General features: G+C 37.5%; 4 protein-coding genes across 5 annotated transcripts in view; 1 reads left to right on the top strand and 3 right to left on the bottom strand.

The window, feature by feature from the left end:
• LOC104738877 (putative E3 ubiquitin-protein ligase RING1b) overlaps window positions 1-455 on the bottom strand; it is a 10657-nt gene extending 10202 nt beyond the window's left edge. Inside the window, exon 1 of the mRNA XM_010459089.2 lies at window positions 39-455. Coding sequence (XP_010457391.1) covers window positions 39-243 — 205 coding nt within the window. The 5' untranslated portion in view covers window positions 244-455. The remainder of the gene's footprint in view (window positions 1-38) is intronic.
• On the top strand, window positions 1644-3892 carry LOC104738875 (unconventional prefoldin RPB5 interactor-like). Its single transcript, XM_010459086.2, is given in 11 exon segments — window positions 1644-1897; window positions 1985-2044; window positions 2206-2373; window positions 2467-2853; window positions 2936-2941; window positions 2943-3011; window positions 3103-3136; window positions 3252-3370; window positions 3508-3549; window positions 3650-3715; window positions 3803-3892. Coding segments are annotated over 11 exon segments (1212 nt in total). The 5' UTR covers window positions 1644-1693; the 3' UTR covers window positions 3860-3892.
• On the bottom strand, window positions 3963-7333 carry LOC104738876 (switch 2). The gene is made up of 7 exons (XM_010459088.2): window positions 6862-7333; window positions 6647-6753; window positions 5282-6448; window positions 5071-5197; window positions 4705-4980; window positions 4393-4615; window positions 3963-4296 (listed from the first exon to the last, which is right to left on the bottom strand). The coding sequence occupies exons 1-7, from the start codon at window positions 7255-7257 to the stop codon at window positions 3989-3991; spliced, it is 2604 nt and encodes an 867-aa protein (XP_010457390.1). The 5' UTR covers window positions 7258-7333; the 3' UTR covers window positions 3963-3988.
• On the bottom strand, window positions 8185-11682 carry LOC104738874 (probable serine/threonine-protein kinase At1g54610). 2 transcript variants are annotated; one of them, XM_010459085.2, is made up of 7 exons: window positions 10596-11682; window positions 10217-10501; window positions 9802-10119; window positions 9482-9709; window positions 9186-9398; window positions 8740-9081; window positions 8185-8645 (listed from the first exon to the last, which is right to left on the bottom strand). In XM_010459085.2, the coding sequence occupies exons 1-7, from the start codon at window positions 11208-11210 to the stop codon at window positions 8493-8495; spliced, it is 2154 nt and encodes a 717-aa protein (XP_010457387.1). In that variant the 5' UTR covers window positions 11211-11682; the 3' UTR covers window positions 8185-8492. The 2 variants fall into 2 exon arrangements, with proteins under 2 accessions (XP_010457387.1, XP_010457386.1); XM_010459084.2 differs by having other exon boundaries at window positions 8185-8648; window positions 10596-11681.

Raw genomic sequence — 12349 nt, 5'->3', positions numbered from 1 at the left:
AAAAAACAAAAAAAAAAAAAAAACGAAACTTTTTTTACCTTCTTCTAACGCTTCTTCATCCTCTGCTTCAACTTGGTCACGTTTCACGTCGTCTTCCTCATCTCCACTTCCGTCCTTGTCATCCATTTTCTCCGGATCTCCTCCTGTCTCGTTAGCTTCGGGATTGAATCTGTCAGCTTCTGAGTTCCGACCCAGTTGGTCGTACTCTTCATCGGCGGCGGACAAGTTCTTCAAAGCAGGCATTGGTTGTTGTTGATACAGTGATCTTGATAACAATAAATAAAGCTTTCACCTTTCTCTCTCTCCCTCTACGTCTCTCTCTCTTGAGGGGGTTTCTTATATAGTTTCTCTTCGTCCTTGGTTGCTTTGGTTCGGTGCCTATCAGTGGGAAGAGAGAAGGAGAAGAAGAAAGGGAGGACGAAGAAGAAGAAATAGAGAAACTTCTTTACCTTTTGGCAAACACACAACTTTGTATTATTTTTATAATATTTTTTTTATGTTCTTACTAATTTATATTTAGATCCTTTGGCAATAAAAATGGAAAAATTACAGTTAGATCCCTTCTATTAAATTCTTCACTCAAACCTCTTATTTTTCTTTCTAAAATCCTCCTAATTACATATCTATTTTTGGATAAGATAAACGCATCTAAAAAATTCAGATGTTTATCCTAATTTCTCCATATTTTTGGATTTAAAAGTAAAATATGTATTTATAAAACACGCATATCATCTAATTATTAAAAGTAATCAAAATTAAAGGATGTGATTCACTTACGAAAGTGGATCACGTTTACCATTGGTCAATCCCGAATCAGATATCACATACTTATTTTAGATTTTTTTTTGTAAAAAATAAATATTAAAAATTATTTAAAATGATTTGACCTTAAAAAATTTCATAAGTATTTCTAAGCTAATATATATTGTTTTCTATTGTTACTTCATTTTTTTTTTCTTTCTTATTTGTAAGTTACTTAATAAAAACATTGAAACTTAGTGCTTGATTTCTTGTTTTCTTTTTAAAATTCAAAGAAAATCTTAGTGCTACTTGCGGTAACACTTATGATAGATCTTAGTTCAATAGAATTTTGTTTTTGTTTTGTTTTGAGTAGTACGTAAATGATGGGTTATCGCTAAATATACCTTGGATCATAGACATAATTTATCATTTAATTGTATATTGTCAGTAGCTAGTTCAAAACTACGAAACATCGGAACTGAATTCAAATTACAATATAATAGATTGAAGTAGCATAACCATGTCGGCCTTCTTCTCGTGTGTAAGCTTACTTGCCAACCCATTTGCATTATCTCCACACTTGCATTACATGTGAGACTCATGTGTGGGTTAATAATATATCACGCACATCATAATTCTCTAAAATAATCAATGATTACTATAAAACTATAAATGGAATTATACTAAAAAGGCTAACAATGGAATTTTACAATTTACAATTTACAATTTACAAACGTTAATAAAATCTACAATCCCGATTTTGTTATACACACAAGGTAATCTTCTTTATTTACGAAAACATCATATAAAATAGATTGGGCCATAAATAATCGGCCCATTAAGTTCATTATAACACTTAGAAGCCTTAGACTTGCTTCCCTCTCAATTTCCTTTGTTTCTTCTGCTTCTTTTTGTTCCCTGGAATCGTCGCTGTACTTAAACCCTTACCGGAATGGAGCCGCCGGCGAAAGGAACTGTGACGCCGTTAGCGTCGTTGTTCTCAGAGGAGGAAGCACGGAAAGCAGCAAGTTACGTGGAGGAGAAAATCGGAGAGAAGCGAGTAGAGATGAATCGTCTCCAACAGTTCGTAGATGAAAACGACAATCTCATCAATCTCGTCAAGAAGCTTCCCGATCAGCTCCATCACAACGTTATGGTGAGGGTTTTACATCCTTTTCCTTCTTTATTCTTCCCTTTGTAATCTAATTTTTTTGTTCCCGTCTGATGCTTTTTGTGTACACAGGTTCCATTCGGCAAAATTGCTTTTTTCCCAGGTCGATTGATTCACACCAACGAGTATTTGGTAATGTTTCATATTCTCTCTTTTCGATTCCAGTGGATATATCATATATGTAACTATGAGAGGTTTAGGAGTTAGTTTCTCAGTAAGATACTAAGGCTAATGTGAAAGTTCAAAGTTGGTTAAAACTGAAGCAAAGGATTGTTTTTGGTGATTCATATTAGGTGTTGTTGGGAGAGAATTACTATACTGATAGATCATCGAAACAAACTGTTGACTTCTTGAAGAGAAGAGACAAGACTTTACAGTCTCAAATTCATTCTCTTAAAGCTGAGATTGAAGATTTTAAAACGGAGGCTTCATTCTTCTCTACAACTGCTTCTGAAGCAGCGGTAGGTTTTGCTGGCAGAGTCTATTAATTCCCTTGTTTCTTATTGTGTTCTGCATATGCGTTTTGAAGCGGTGTTGTTGATTGTTTTTTATAGGAAGGACTTGTTGAGATAAGAGAAGAGTATGTAGAAGAAGATGCCTCTGCAGCTGTGATTCAGTCAAGTGGAAAAGAGCCTTCTGCTCTTCCTGGAGGAGAGACTGAAGAAGGTGAACCTGAAGACGATGATTTTGCACGAATCATGTCCAGGTTGAATGAACTTGAAATGGAAGAAGAACTGGAGGGTGAGGATGTGGACAACAGAGGTGAAGAACATGATTCTCCTATAGAAAGTGCGGAGGAGAGCGAGTACGCTTTGGTGAAAGGAATTAGAGGTGAGACAGACCGCAATAGTATTGAATACATGAGACAGGAAACTACCGTATCTTTTCCTAAGAAAGCTTCCAGCCATAGCTCTTCCACTAGCGAACCCATGGTTTCAGAGGTATTTTTCAAAGGAAATTTCACATCTGGGTTGATGTTTATGGTTAGTGGTTTGTCCTAATGTTTAATTACTTTTAATCCAGCCAAGATTTAAAAGCCAAAGTTATTGAAGTGATACCGGAGAAAAATCCACATAAAGTCCTAGATGATCCGCTCAATGTAAGAAAAAACTTTCATTTGTGATATTTCCTTCTTTCATTAGTGTTTTACACCTCCTTCTCTGATAATACTTGTTATGGCATAATGGCAGTGTATCGGACCAGCGCCACAATATCTTTCCAAAGGTTAGCTTTCAGACATCAGAAAAGTAGACTTCATTGTCAAATTAATATATGTAAAACCGAATCGTCTTTCTGAACCATTCTCCAACCAACATCTATGTTCTTTACTTATCAATAGATCAATCACGTGGCGGAACCCCCCAACAAAACGCTGGAACATGGAGAGACTTTCAAGCGACCTCTTCTGTTTCCAGAGCAAAGGCAAAAACCAATGTTGCAGGACCACAAAAGATTGAGGTATTTGGATCCTATACTCTGTAGTATACTCTATAAGCTACATTTAAACCCATAGATCAGTCTGCATTCGATATCAAGCTAATACCTTACATTATGGTCACCTTTCTACAACAAAATTTTACTTTTTTTGGTTGCAGTCACCTATGCAGAAAACAGAAACCGAGTTTGATTCTACCAAGGTTATATCTCTTTCGCTCAAGCTTTTGTTAGTTGTATAGTTGTTCATGTAGATCTGATTTTCCTTTTAAGGTTGCTAAATATCTGATCCAACTCGTGCAGGCTTTTACGGGATCGATCGTAGAGCATGCCCATAATCTAGAGACCAGCACACACAGCCAAACGCAGGTACGTATTAACTACGCGAACTACATAACAATCATAATGCAGGGAACATGAGTCTGACTGCATTTTGTTTGTTTGTTATATGTACAGTCTTCAGCGTCTCAACCATCAAAACCAGTTTCAAGATTTAAGGCCCAGAGAAGGTAGCTTGTCAGATATGTGTACAACTTTTTTGTTGGGTTACCTTATGATATATGTAAGAACTGTGTGCTTCTTCTTGTAAGCTTACTATATACAATTAATTAACCAAATTTACAACAGGGAAATCTGATATTGTTACTTGACTCTTTCTAAAAAGTCTTGAAGTAGCTTCTCTCTATCAAATGGAGAAGCTGACAGTACCCATCTACTAAAATTCAGTATCTCCATGCCTTTAAACTCGGCTAACATCTTGTACTTCTCTCTTTTTTGTTCTCTGTTTGAAGAAGACATATCCACCTCTTCACTACAACCTTTTCTCTTCTTCTTCTTTCGATCCGCACACTCTAAGTTCTCATCACCATTACTATCTCCATTTAACCTCTGAGATGTTGCTATTGATGTTGTTGTCACGATATCTTCATTTCGATGTGCATACACAATGCCTATAAATAGTCACACAAGCCAGAGTAAAGGTTTAAAAGACTTCCATCACAAAATGTAGTCAAGGAGAGATGAGCACAGATCAGTCTTATTCTTACCCATGTCTTTAAGGATAGGTTTCTCTGTTTCGGGTTTATAAGAGCACAAGACCTCTTCTTCTTTTTCATCTTCTGAAACACCTGCCTCAAGCAATGATCTCTTATTCTCATGGATGTTACTATCCCTATGCAACTCAACAATATCGCTAGTGAAGAGCTTATCAGAGAGATCACGGAACAGATTTGAAATCCCAAATAGCTCGCCTTGAAACTCTTTACAGTCCTGATCACAAGACGCACCAAAACATTAGAAAAGAGAACAAACTCTTTAATAAGACTAATAAATTAAAGACTCCGTATTATTTTACATACCTGGACGCCTTCAAAGTACCTTGTCTCCATTTTCCCTGAAACCGCAATGTTTGAAAGCTGTTGTTTGTATACTTGTCTTGTATAAACTAGTTCCTCAAGAGAACCAGCACTCAACAAACGAAAAACAACCACGTGACGTTTCTGTCCATATCGAAATGATCTATCTTGCGCTTGCAAGTCATGAGATGGGTTCCAGTTTGGGTCAAATATAACCACACGGTTCGCACTCACAAGGTTTAGTCCCAACCCACCAGCTTTAGTTGATATCAGAAAAACCTGACACATAAAAAGCTCCTTTAATCTTCAGATCAGAAGTAGGTAAGAAGAAAGAGGATCTCTTTTGAATAGGGTTCCAGTAATAAAAACCTGTTTGCTAGGACTCGCATTAAAATCATCTACAAGAGACTGTCGCAGATTAGTCGGAGTAGAACCATCCAGTCTTGCAAAGCTATAACCTTTTCTAATTAGAAACTTCTCCAGTATGTCCAGCATCCTGTAATGTAGTGGATCAAAAGCTTATAACAACAAATATTCTGCTACATTCATAAAAAACCTGGAATTAATCCCAAAAACTAACCTGACAGAGTAACTGAATAGAAGTATCTTATCACCCTTTGAAATCCAAGAAGCCATCAACTTCTCCAAAGCTCTCATTTTCCCACAATGTTTAACATCACTAAGGTCCATGAAGCTCTTGCTTGCGGAAACTCCTCCTACTAGATCAATATCTGACCCAAACACTGCAGATACAAACTCTGCGTCCTTCTTCTGTTTTTCTGGCTCATCTTTTGGGTTTGGTTTAATAAGCTCCAGATGATTGCTTATCTGCTGAAGTTTCAAAAGGCATGGAAGCACCAAGCAGAACGGGCAAGAATCACAGCCGTCAGGATTGTCTCTATGAAGGTAACTCCACATAGTTCCATCAGGAATAATCCTTCTGCAGCACTCCGATTGCTTAAGCGGGCTTCCACAAGCGCATGGATTGTCCTTATTCACAAGGCACTGAATTTCAGGGAGCTGCAGCATTCTTTGATACACCCGTTTCTGCAATTGACTCATTTGACAGAAGACTACATTATCTTCTTTCCCCATCATCAGATGCCCAATTGTCTCGTCCTTAGTCCTCCTCAACAAATACTTACGCAGAAGGCTGACTAAATGCTGTTTCCTCTTATCTGCAATCTGGACAAATCTTTCCGGAGCAGTCGCTCTCTGCCCTAGCTTAAGCGGTTCGTCATAGAATTCTCGGAAATGTTCACGAGTGCCTAGTGACCCTGGCGCTACCCAGTCAAAAAGGTTGAATAGCTCACCAATCTTGTTCTGCATCACTGTACCCGTAAGACCAATCCTTTTCTTCGTCTTGATCTCAAGGCACGCCTCATAAAGTTTCGATTTTTCATTCTTTAGTCGATGTGCCTCGTCAGCAATCACTATCTCCCAATTAATCCCGGACAATACAGGGCCTTGGATTCGAAAAGTATCAAAGCTGGTTACAAGTACCTCAACACCCCGTGCCTTGAGTTTCTCAAGAATCATATCTCGGTTTGATCCGTGGTACACCGAAACCTTGAAGAAGCTCGCCCATCGAGAAAACTCACTCTCCCAATTATGGATAATCGAAGAAGGACAGATTATTAGTACAGGACCCTTTTCAGACTCCAAAACAGAAGAAACACCAGCGTCACCATCTTTTCCATACACTCCAGCAAGAAATGCAATCGTCTGAATGGTCTTGCCTAATCCCCTGAGTCACTACTTATGATCAGAGTTCCATAATCACCAAACATAATAAAGCTATAACAACTACAGCTTCAAATGCAAAAGAACATTCTCATAAACAATCAAACCAAAGCCAATTTGTATTGGGGAATTAGTGTCCCTGAATGTAACAGCACATGGATATAAATAGAACATTATTGTAACATAACAAAGAGAAACTCACATGTCATCGCCAAGAATGCCACCATGGTTGTTTTTATAGAGATTATACAGAAACGTGACTCCCTCTCGCTGGTGTTCGAGCAATCTACAGTTGATAGAAGCAGGTACCTACAGTAGCAAATCATATATAAGGCAAAATCAGAATTCGTGAAGAATCATAAGCACTTGAGTTCCACCAAACATGAATAAAAATTGAGACTTTTGTAAGAAAACAACCTTTATGATCGGAATCTCTCCGATTGATGACAGCACAAGTGGTTCATAAGGCCCGGTATAGTCAAATTCAGCCCGGTTTAATCCGGGTCTACCGAATTCAATCGATGTTTCATCGTCTTCATCTTCTTCTTCTTCTTCTTCTTCAAACTTGATATTTCTTTTGTGATCATCTTCGCTATGATCAAAACCTTCGACCTCGGGTTTGGAGATTTTAGATTCGTGCTTCGAGGGTAAGAAGTAGGAATCATCGAGACGCAGAAGCTGTTGTGAGAGAGACGATTTTGGAGGCTTTCTCGGCGGTTCCAATTCTTGGGTCGATGTGATTCGCAACGATGACGATGACGGAAAAGTACCACAGGGCTTCAAGGTCTCTTTGAAAGTGTGTAACAACGACATCGCTAAATCGATCGCGCTGCGAGAGCAACGTAACAAAATTAAAGAAGTGCTTTTTGAGAAACTGAAATTAAAAAAAAAAAAGTTGTAATTTTTAGAAAGTTTTAAAACTTACTCGCTGCTATTATAATAAGAAACAAAATAAGGGGCCAAAAAGGGAAATATTTTGTACTTGTGTTAGAAGTAATGGGCCGAATCTAAATAAAGGAAGCCCAAATTTTTGCTTTGTATCCAAACATGCTTTTAGGTTTAGGGTTTCTTGTTTCATCTCTTATATATAGCAAAGTCATTGTAATCGCCGATAAGAGTCTCGCAATTGTTAATTCAACCCCATCATCTGCTTCTTTTTTGTATAGGATAGTTTTCTTTGTAGATTTGATTCTCGAAAGGTTTTTGTGAGGAAAGTGATGAAAGTTGTAGATCGGTGATGATTCATATGATCGATAAAAATTTCAACTCGCTACGTTCTTTCTGATTCATCCCAGTTAGTTTTTCCTAGAAAGTTTCGTTTTTTTTTTTTTTCTTGTTAACGGTTTTAGAGAATTTTTTTGTTCTTATGAAAAGATCTCAAATTTTGTTTTTGTTTTAATTCATATTTGTTTTGGCTTTGATTTACGTGGTATACTGAAGAAGTGATGAGAAATCAGATAAATCTTAGGACACCTTCTGACACAGAACTCTCTGTGTATGAGAATGACATCATATTCTGATCTTCAGTTAAATGTGTTCACCTTTTTTCAAAAGAATTGATTTTATCATACATCTGTACTTAAGATTGGTTGACCTGCTTTTGTTGCTTGTTAAGAATTGGATAATTAAATCTCGGTATCAATCACTTTTGAGATGATGATGATGATGATTCTCAGGCAATACTATATATCAAACGTCTCACCATTTAATCAAAAGAACAAACTAATACACTATAACAAATGTAAAGGAGAGATTACGTATAATATGTACACAGATAACATCAAAAGAACAAATTAATACAGTATAACAAATGTAAAGGAGAGAGATTACGTTTAATATGTACACAGATCAACCTCTATGATGACTCTTTAATAAATACAGCACTCTATAATCAACAAATCGCGGCTTAAGCCGTAAGTAGAACTAGAACCTATCATCCCAATCTATGAAACCAACACCATGTTTTTGACGAATCTGTCCCGACTAGTTATTTGGTGTGGTACAAGTTACAGACAAAACTCAATTCTGTGATACATAATAATTTTGCTCTACCAATTGCGAGCTCGGCCTTGGCGTGTCGTTTGTGCTTGTCTGTTGACTTGCTGAAGTTGCCGATCATGTTCTTCAAGCATCTGGTCCACTCTTCTTGGCTGAGCCAACAATGGTCCTGACATGTAAATCTTGCTGTCACTAGGAGTATACTGCTGGTACACACAGAAACAAAGTTATGTTAGTAAAACAACCAACCGCTGCAAAAAAGAAGAACAATAAAAACAGTTATCATTATTAACTAACCCAAGAAGGGTCTTCAATTGGTGCTCGTCGATCCCTTCTTCTTTGATTCATAACTTGTTGATCTTGTCGATCTAATAATGCTTTGGAGGATACTGAGCCCGATAACATCTTCTGGTTTACTCTAGCTTGATGGTATCTAGGGACTGCATTCTCCTTCACATGCATCGTTGACTTAGCCATATTCCTGTTGCTCATCAATGGACCTGAGTATGAAATTCTCCCACCAGTTTGATTGTTTCTAGTTTGCATATTTAGATAATCAGGAACTGGGCCATGAGGAGTCCTCTCCTCTTTAAACGACTTGAAACTATCGTTTCTGCTTCTCAAATCTTGATATTGTTTCTGCATTTGCCACAAGAGTGATTTTCTTAACAGTTAACCCCTTTACAATTACCTCCATGGTCATTGTAACCTTAAAAGTTAACACCTTCTACAGAGTTACTTACCTCCATTGTCATTGATAGAGAGTGATTTGCTTTGATCGGTGGGACAAGTTTGCTTTCGTGTGATCTTCTCGTCATAGAGTGCCTTTCTTGTTTATCCGCCCTCATTGGTTGTCGCCTTTTCGCTTCATCCCGCATTTTAGCATCAATCTCTTTACTAGGAGGATACTTTGGTAAGTGCGATGGATCGCAGGCAAATGGCTTGGTTTTGAAGTACTAACAAAAAACAGAGTTTTGTGACTAATGCTGCTTTGATGACCTCAGGAAAATTAATAGTAAAAACATCAAGAACCAGTTACCTCACTCTCAAGGGCACAATCTGCAGAGCTCCGGTGATCAGGATCTATGGAGAGTAAAGTCTCTAAAAGCGAAAGAACACTTGCAGGAAAGTCCTTAAACATCTCTGATACTTTACGTCTATAAGGAATTGTGGTTATGAATCCAGCTGAAGACGATAACTTCTGTTTTCTCCAGTAATTTTCTGTTGGCGAACCACAAAGCTTGAAGATTTTATGCAATTGTTCTACCTGGAATGATTAAGTGCTACATTTTAGTAGAAGCAAACAAGATGCAAAAAACTCAAATTTGGAGGAAATGAAATCCACGAGAATTTGCATACCTCGGTTTTTCCAGGGAGGATCGGCCTACCCGCATATAATTCACCTAAGATGCAACCTGTGCTCCATAGATCAACGCCAACACCATAATGAGTGGCTCCAAGCAAAAGTTCTGGTGGCCGGTACCAAAGAGTGACAACATGGCTAGTCAATGGAACACTTTTTGCAGGGTCGAAAAATGTGGCTAACCCAAAATCTGCTATCTTCAAGACTCCTTTACTGTCAATCAGTAGATTTGAGCCCTTTATATCGCGATGAAGAACACCGCGGCTGTGACAATGTTCAAGCCCACTTAGAAGTTGTCGCATGTAACACTTAACCTAACGAACAGAAACATAAAAAGACACGGATTTTGAAGCGAAACAAAACTCTACACTTTCTAGTTGTGGTAGCTAGCAAAGCAGTTATGTGCAATACCTGAGGCTCTGAAAACTTGACACCGGGTAGCGAAGAAAGTCCTAAGAGATCATGATCCATATACTCGAAAACCAAGTAGAGGGACGATGAAACAGGGGCAGTGATCAACCCTTCCAGTTTCAGGACATTAGGATGATCAAGCCTTCTCATTACTATGATCTCTCTTGCCATAAACTTAACACTTTCCATATCGTTAAGATCAAATCGGACCTTTTTTAACGCAACGATCTTGTTATGAAGAAGATCACGAGCTCTATACACATTGCTATATGTTCCTTGACCAATCTGCACCCATAAATTACATATTCAGTCTGTTATCTACATATTAAACAAAAACAGGATCTGTAAGCAGCAAAGAGAGTTAACAAAAGAAGCTTACTTTCTCCAGCTTCTCAAAAGTATTTGCTCGGCGTGGAGTCCAACCCACTAGTGCCTCACCTGCAACGGTGACCAGCCAAGTCGGCCATCCTGCAGCCACTTGCTTCCGCTCTGCATCATTTGGACCAACAAAGTTCGGGTCCCTCTTCAGTTCCCGAGGAACCGGTGGAACCGAAGCTTCAGTCCGAGGTTTCTCTGGTTCCCTCTCAGTCAGAAGATGATCAGAAAACTGACTAGAAACTTTAGAACCCCTGCTATTCCATCTATCTGGCTTATGCTTCATAACCTTTGAATCAATCTCCAAATCCGGGTCTGCAACAGCACTAGACGCCCTTCTCAATTCCTGATCATAAACAACTCGATCCATATGACCAACCGTCTCAGGATACTCCAAAATCTTCCCTATCTGATGATCATCATGAAACCTACCTGAACTAAATAACCTAACATTGGCATCTCCCTTGCTACTGGATCTATCAAACCCATCTGCCGGTTGGATCCAGTCCTCTATCCTCGACGAATCAATCCGCGAGGAGGGACGTTTCTCCACAGATAACTCATTGAGTGTTGACGACTTTCTTCTAAAAGGCCTATGCCTAGAACTTACACAACCCATCTAAGCTCTAAAAGATGAACCAATACACATAAACATACATAACCAATCAAAAGCAAAAACGTAACCTTTATTCACAATCCACTCCCCCTGAAATCTAAAACCCTAATTTCAATCTACTCAGAACAAATCAACACTCCAACGGCAAACCCCAGTTCACGAAAACCAACAAGGATCGTGTTTTTTTTCTTTTCTCCAGAAGAAGACCAGAGACTGTGAAATCCCCAGAACAAGTAAACAGAGTGATTCTCACCGGAAAAAAAAAAAATCAAAACTTTCGGCGGAAATCAGTGAAATTTAATGGAAATTGAGGATGATTGACTTTAGCCTATAAGCGTTGAATGGAAGAATCAAAGGAATGTAAAAAAGCAAAGTTGAGAGATTTTTGGATTTTGACTGATTAAACGCTTACGTACAGTGAGTCACAATCATCATCGATCGATTATAAGAAATTGTATAAAAGGTGAAATGTCATCAAAATAACTAACTTAGCCGCCCTTGTTGTTCCATGGCATTCTCTTTTAATTTTCTTTAATAAAAATGTCAGTTTTAAATTAAACGTGAGGTTAATTGTTATATGCCTAATTGTGTTGTTGACCATTACAATAATATTCAATTAGAAAAAAAAAATAGTAGCCAATTCAAAACTTTGTTTGAAGATTTGTTTTAGTCAACTTAAATGTTGCATTAAATATTAGTTGGATTTTAAAAAGATTTGATACCAATTTTAGTCATTCAAATATATGATTGTATTTGACTGCTTACTTTGTTTTGTTTGAATTTATTCAAAATGATTTGATTGTAATCGTGATTTTAAAAAATAAGATCGATTGTTAAGCCTAAAAAAATCATATATGGATATAAATTCAAAAACTTATTAGAATAATCTGTGATTGTGTGTTTAGACAGAATAACTTTTTAAAAATAATTTATGAAGTATGGAAATAAATTATGAAACATGAAAATTAAGGAAAGAGTAATCACGAATACAAATAACTGAATAAAGTTGCCAAATACAGCTTGTATAGTGTACTAATGTAAGAGGTCTTTTACATATATACTAATATAGATTTTATGGAATATTTTAATTTACTTGGCGCACACGATAGCACGATGTCTTTTGACAAAACAAAACTAACTTA

The sequence above is a fragment of the Camelina sativa genome, chromosome 14 (assembly GCF_000633955.1).
Source record: "Camelina sativa cultivar DH55 chromosome 14, Cs, whole genome shotgun sequence".
Lineage (NCBI taxonomy): Eukaryota > Viridiplantae > Streptophyta > Magnoliopsida > Brassicales > Brassicaceae > Camelina > Camelina sativa.
The sequence above is the reverse complement of the archived record's forward strand: the minus strand, read 5'-3'. Positions and strand labels throughout refer to the sequence as shown.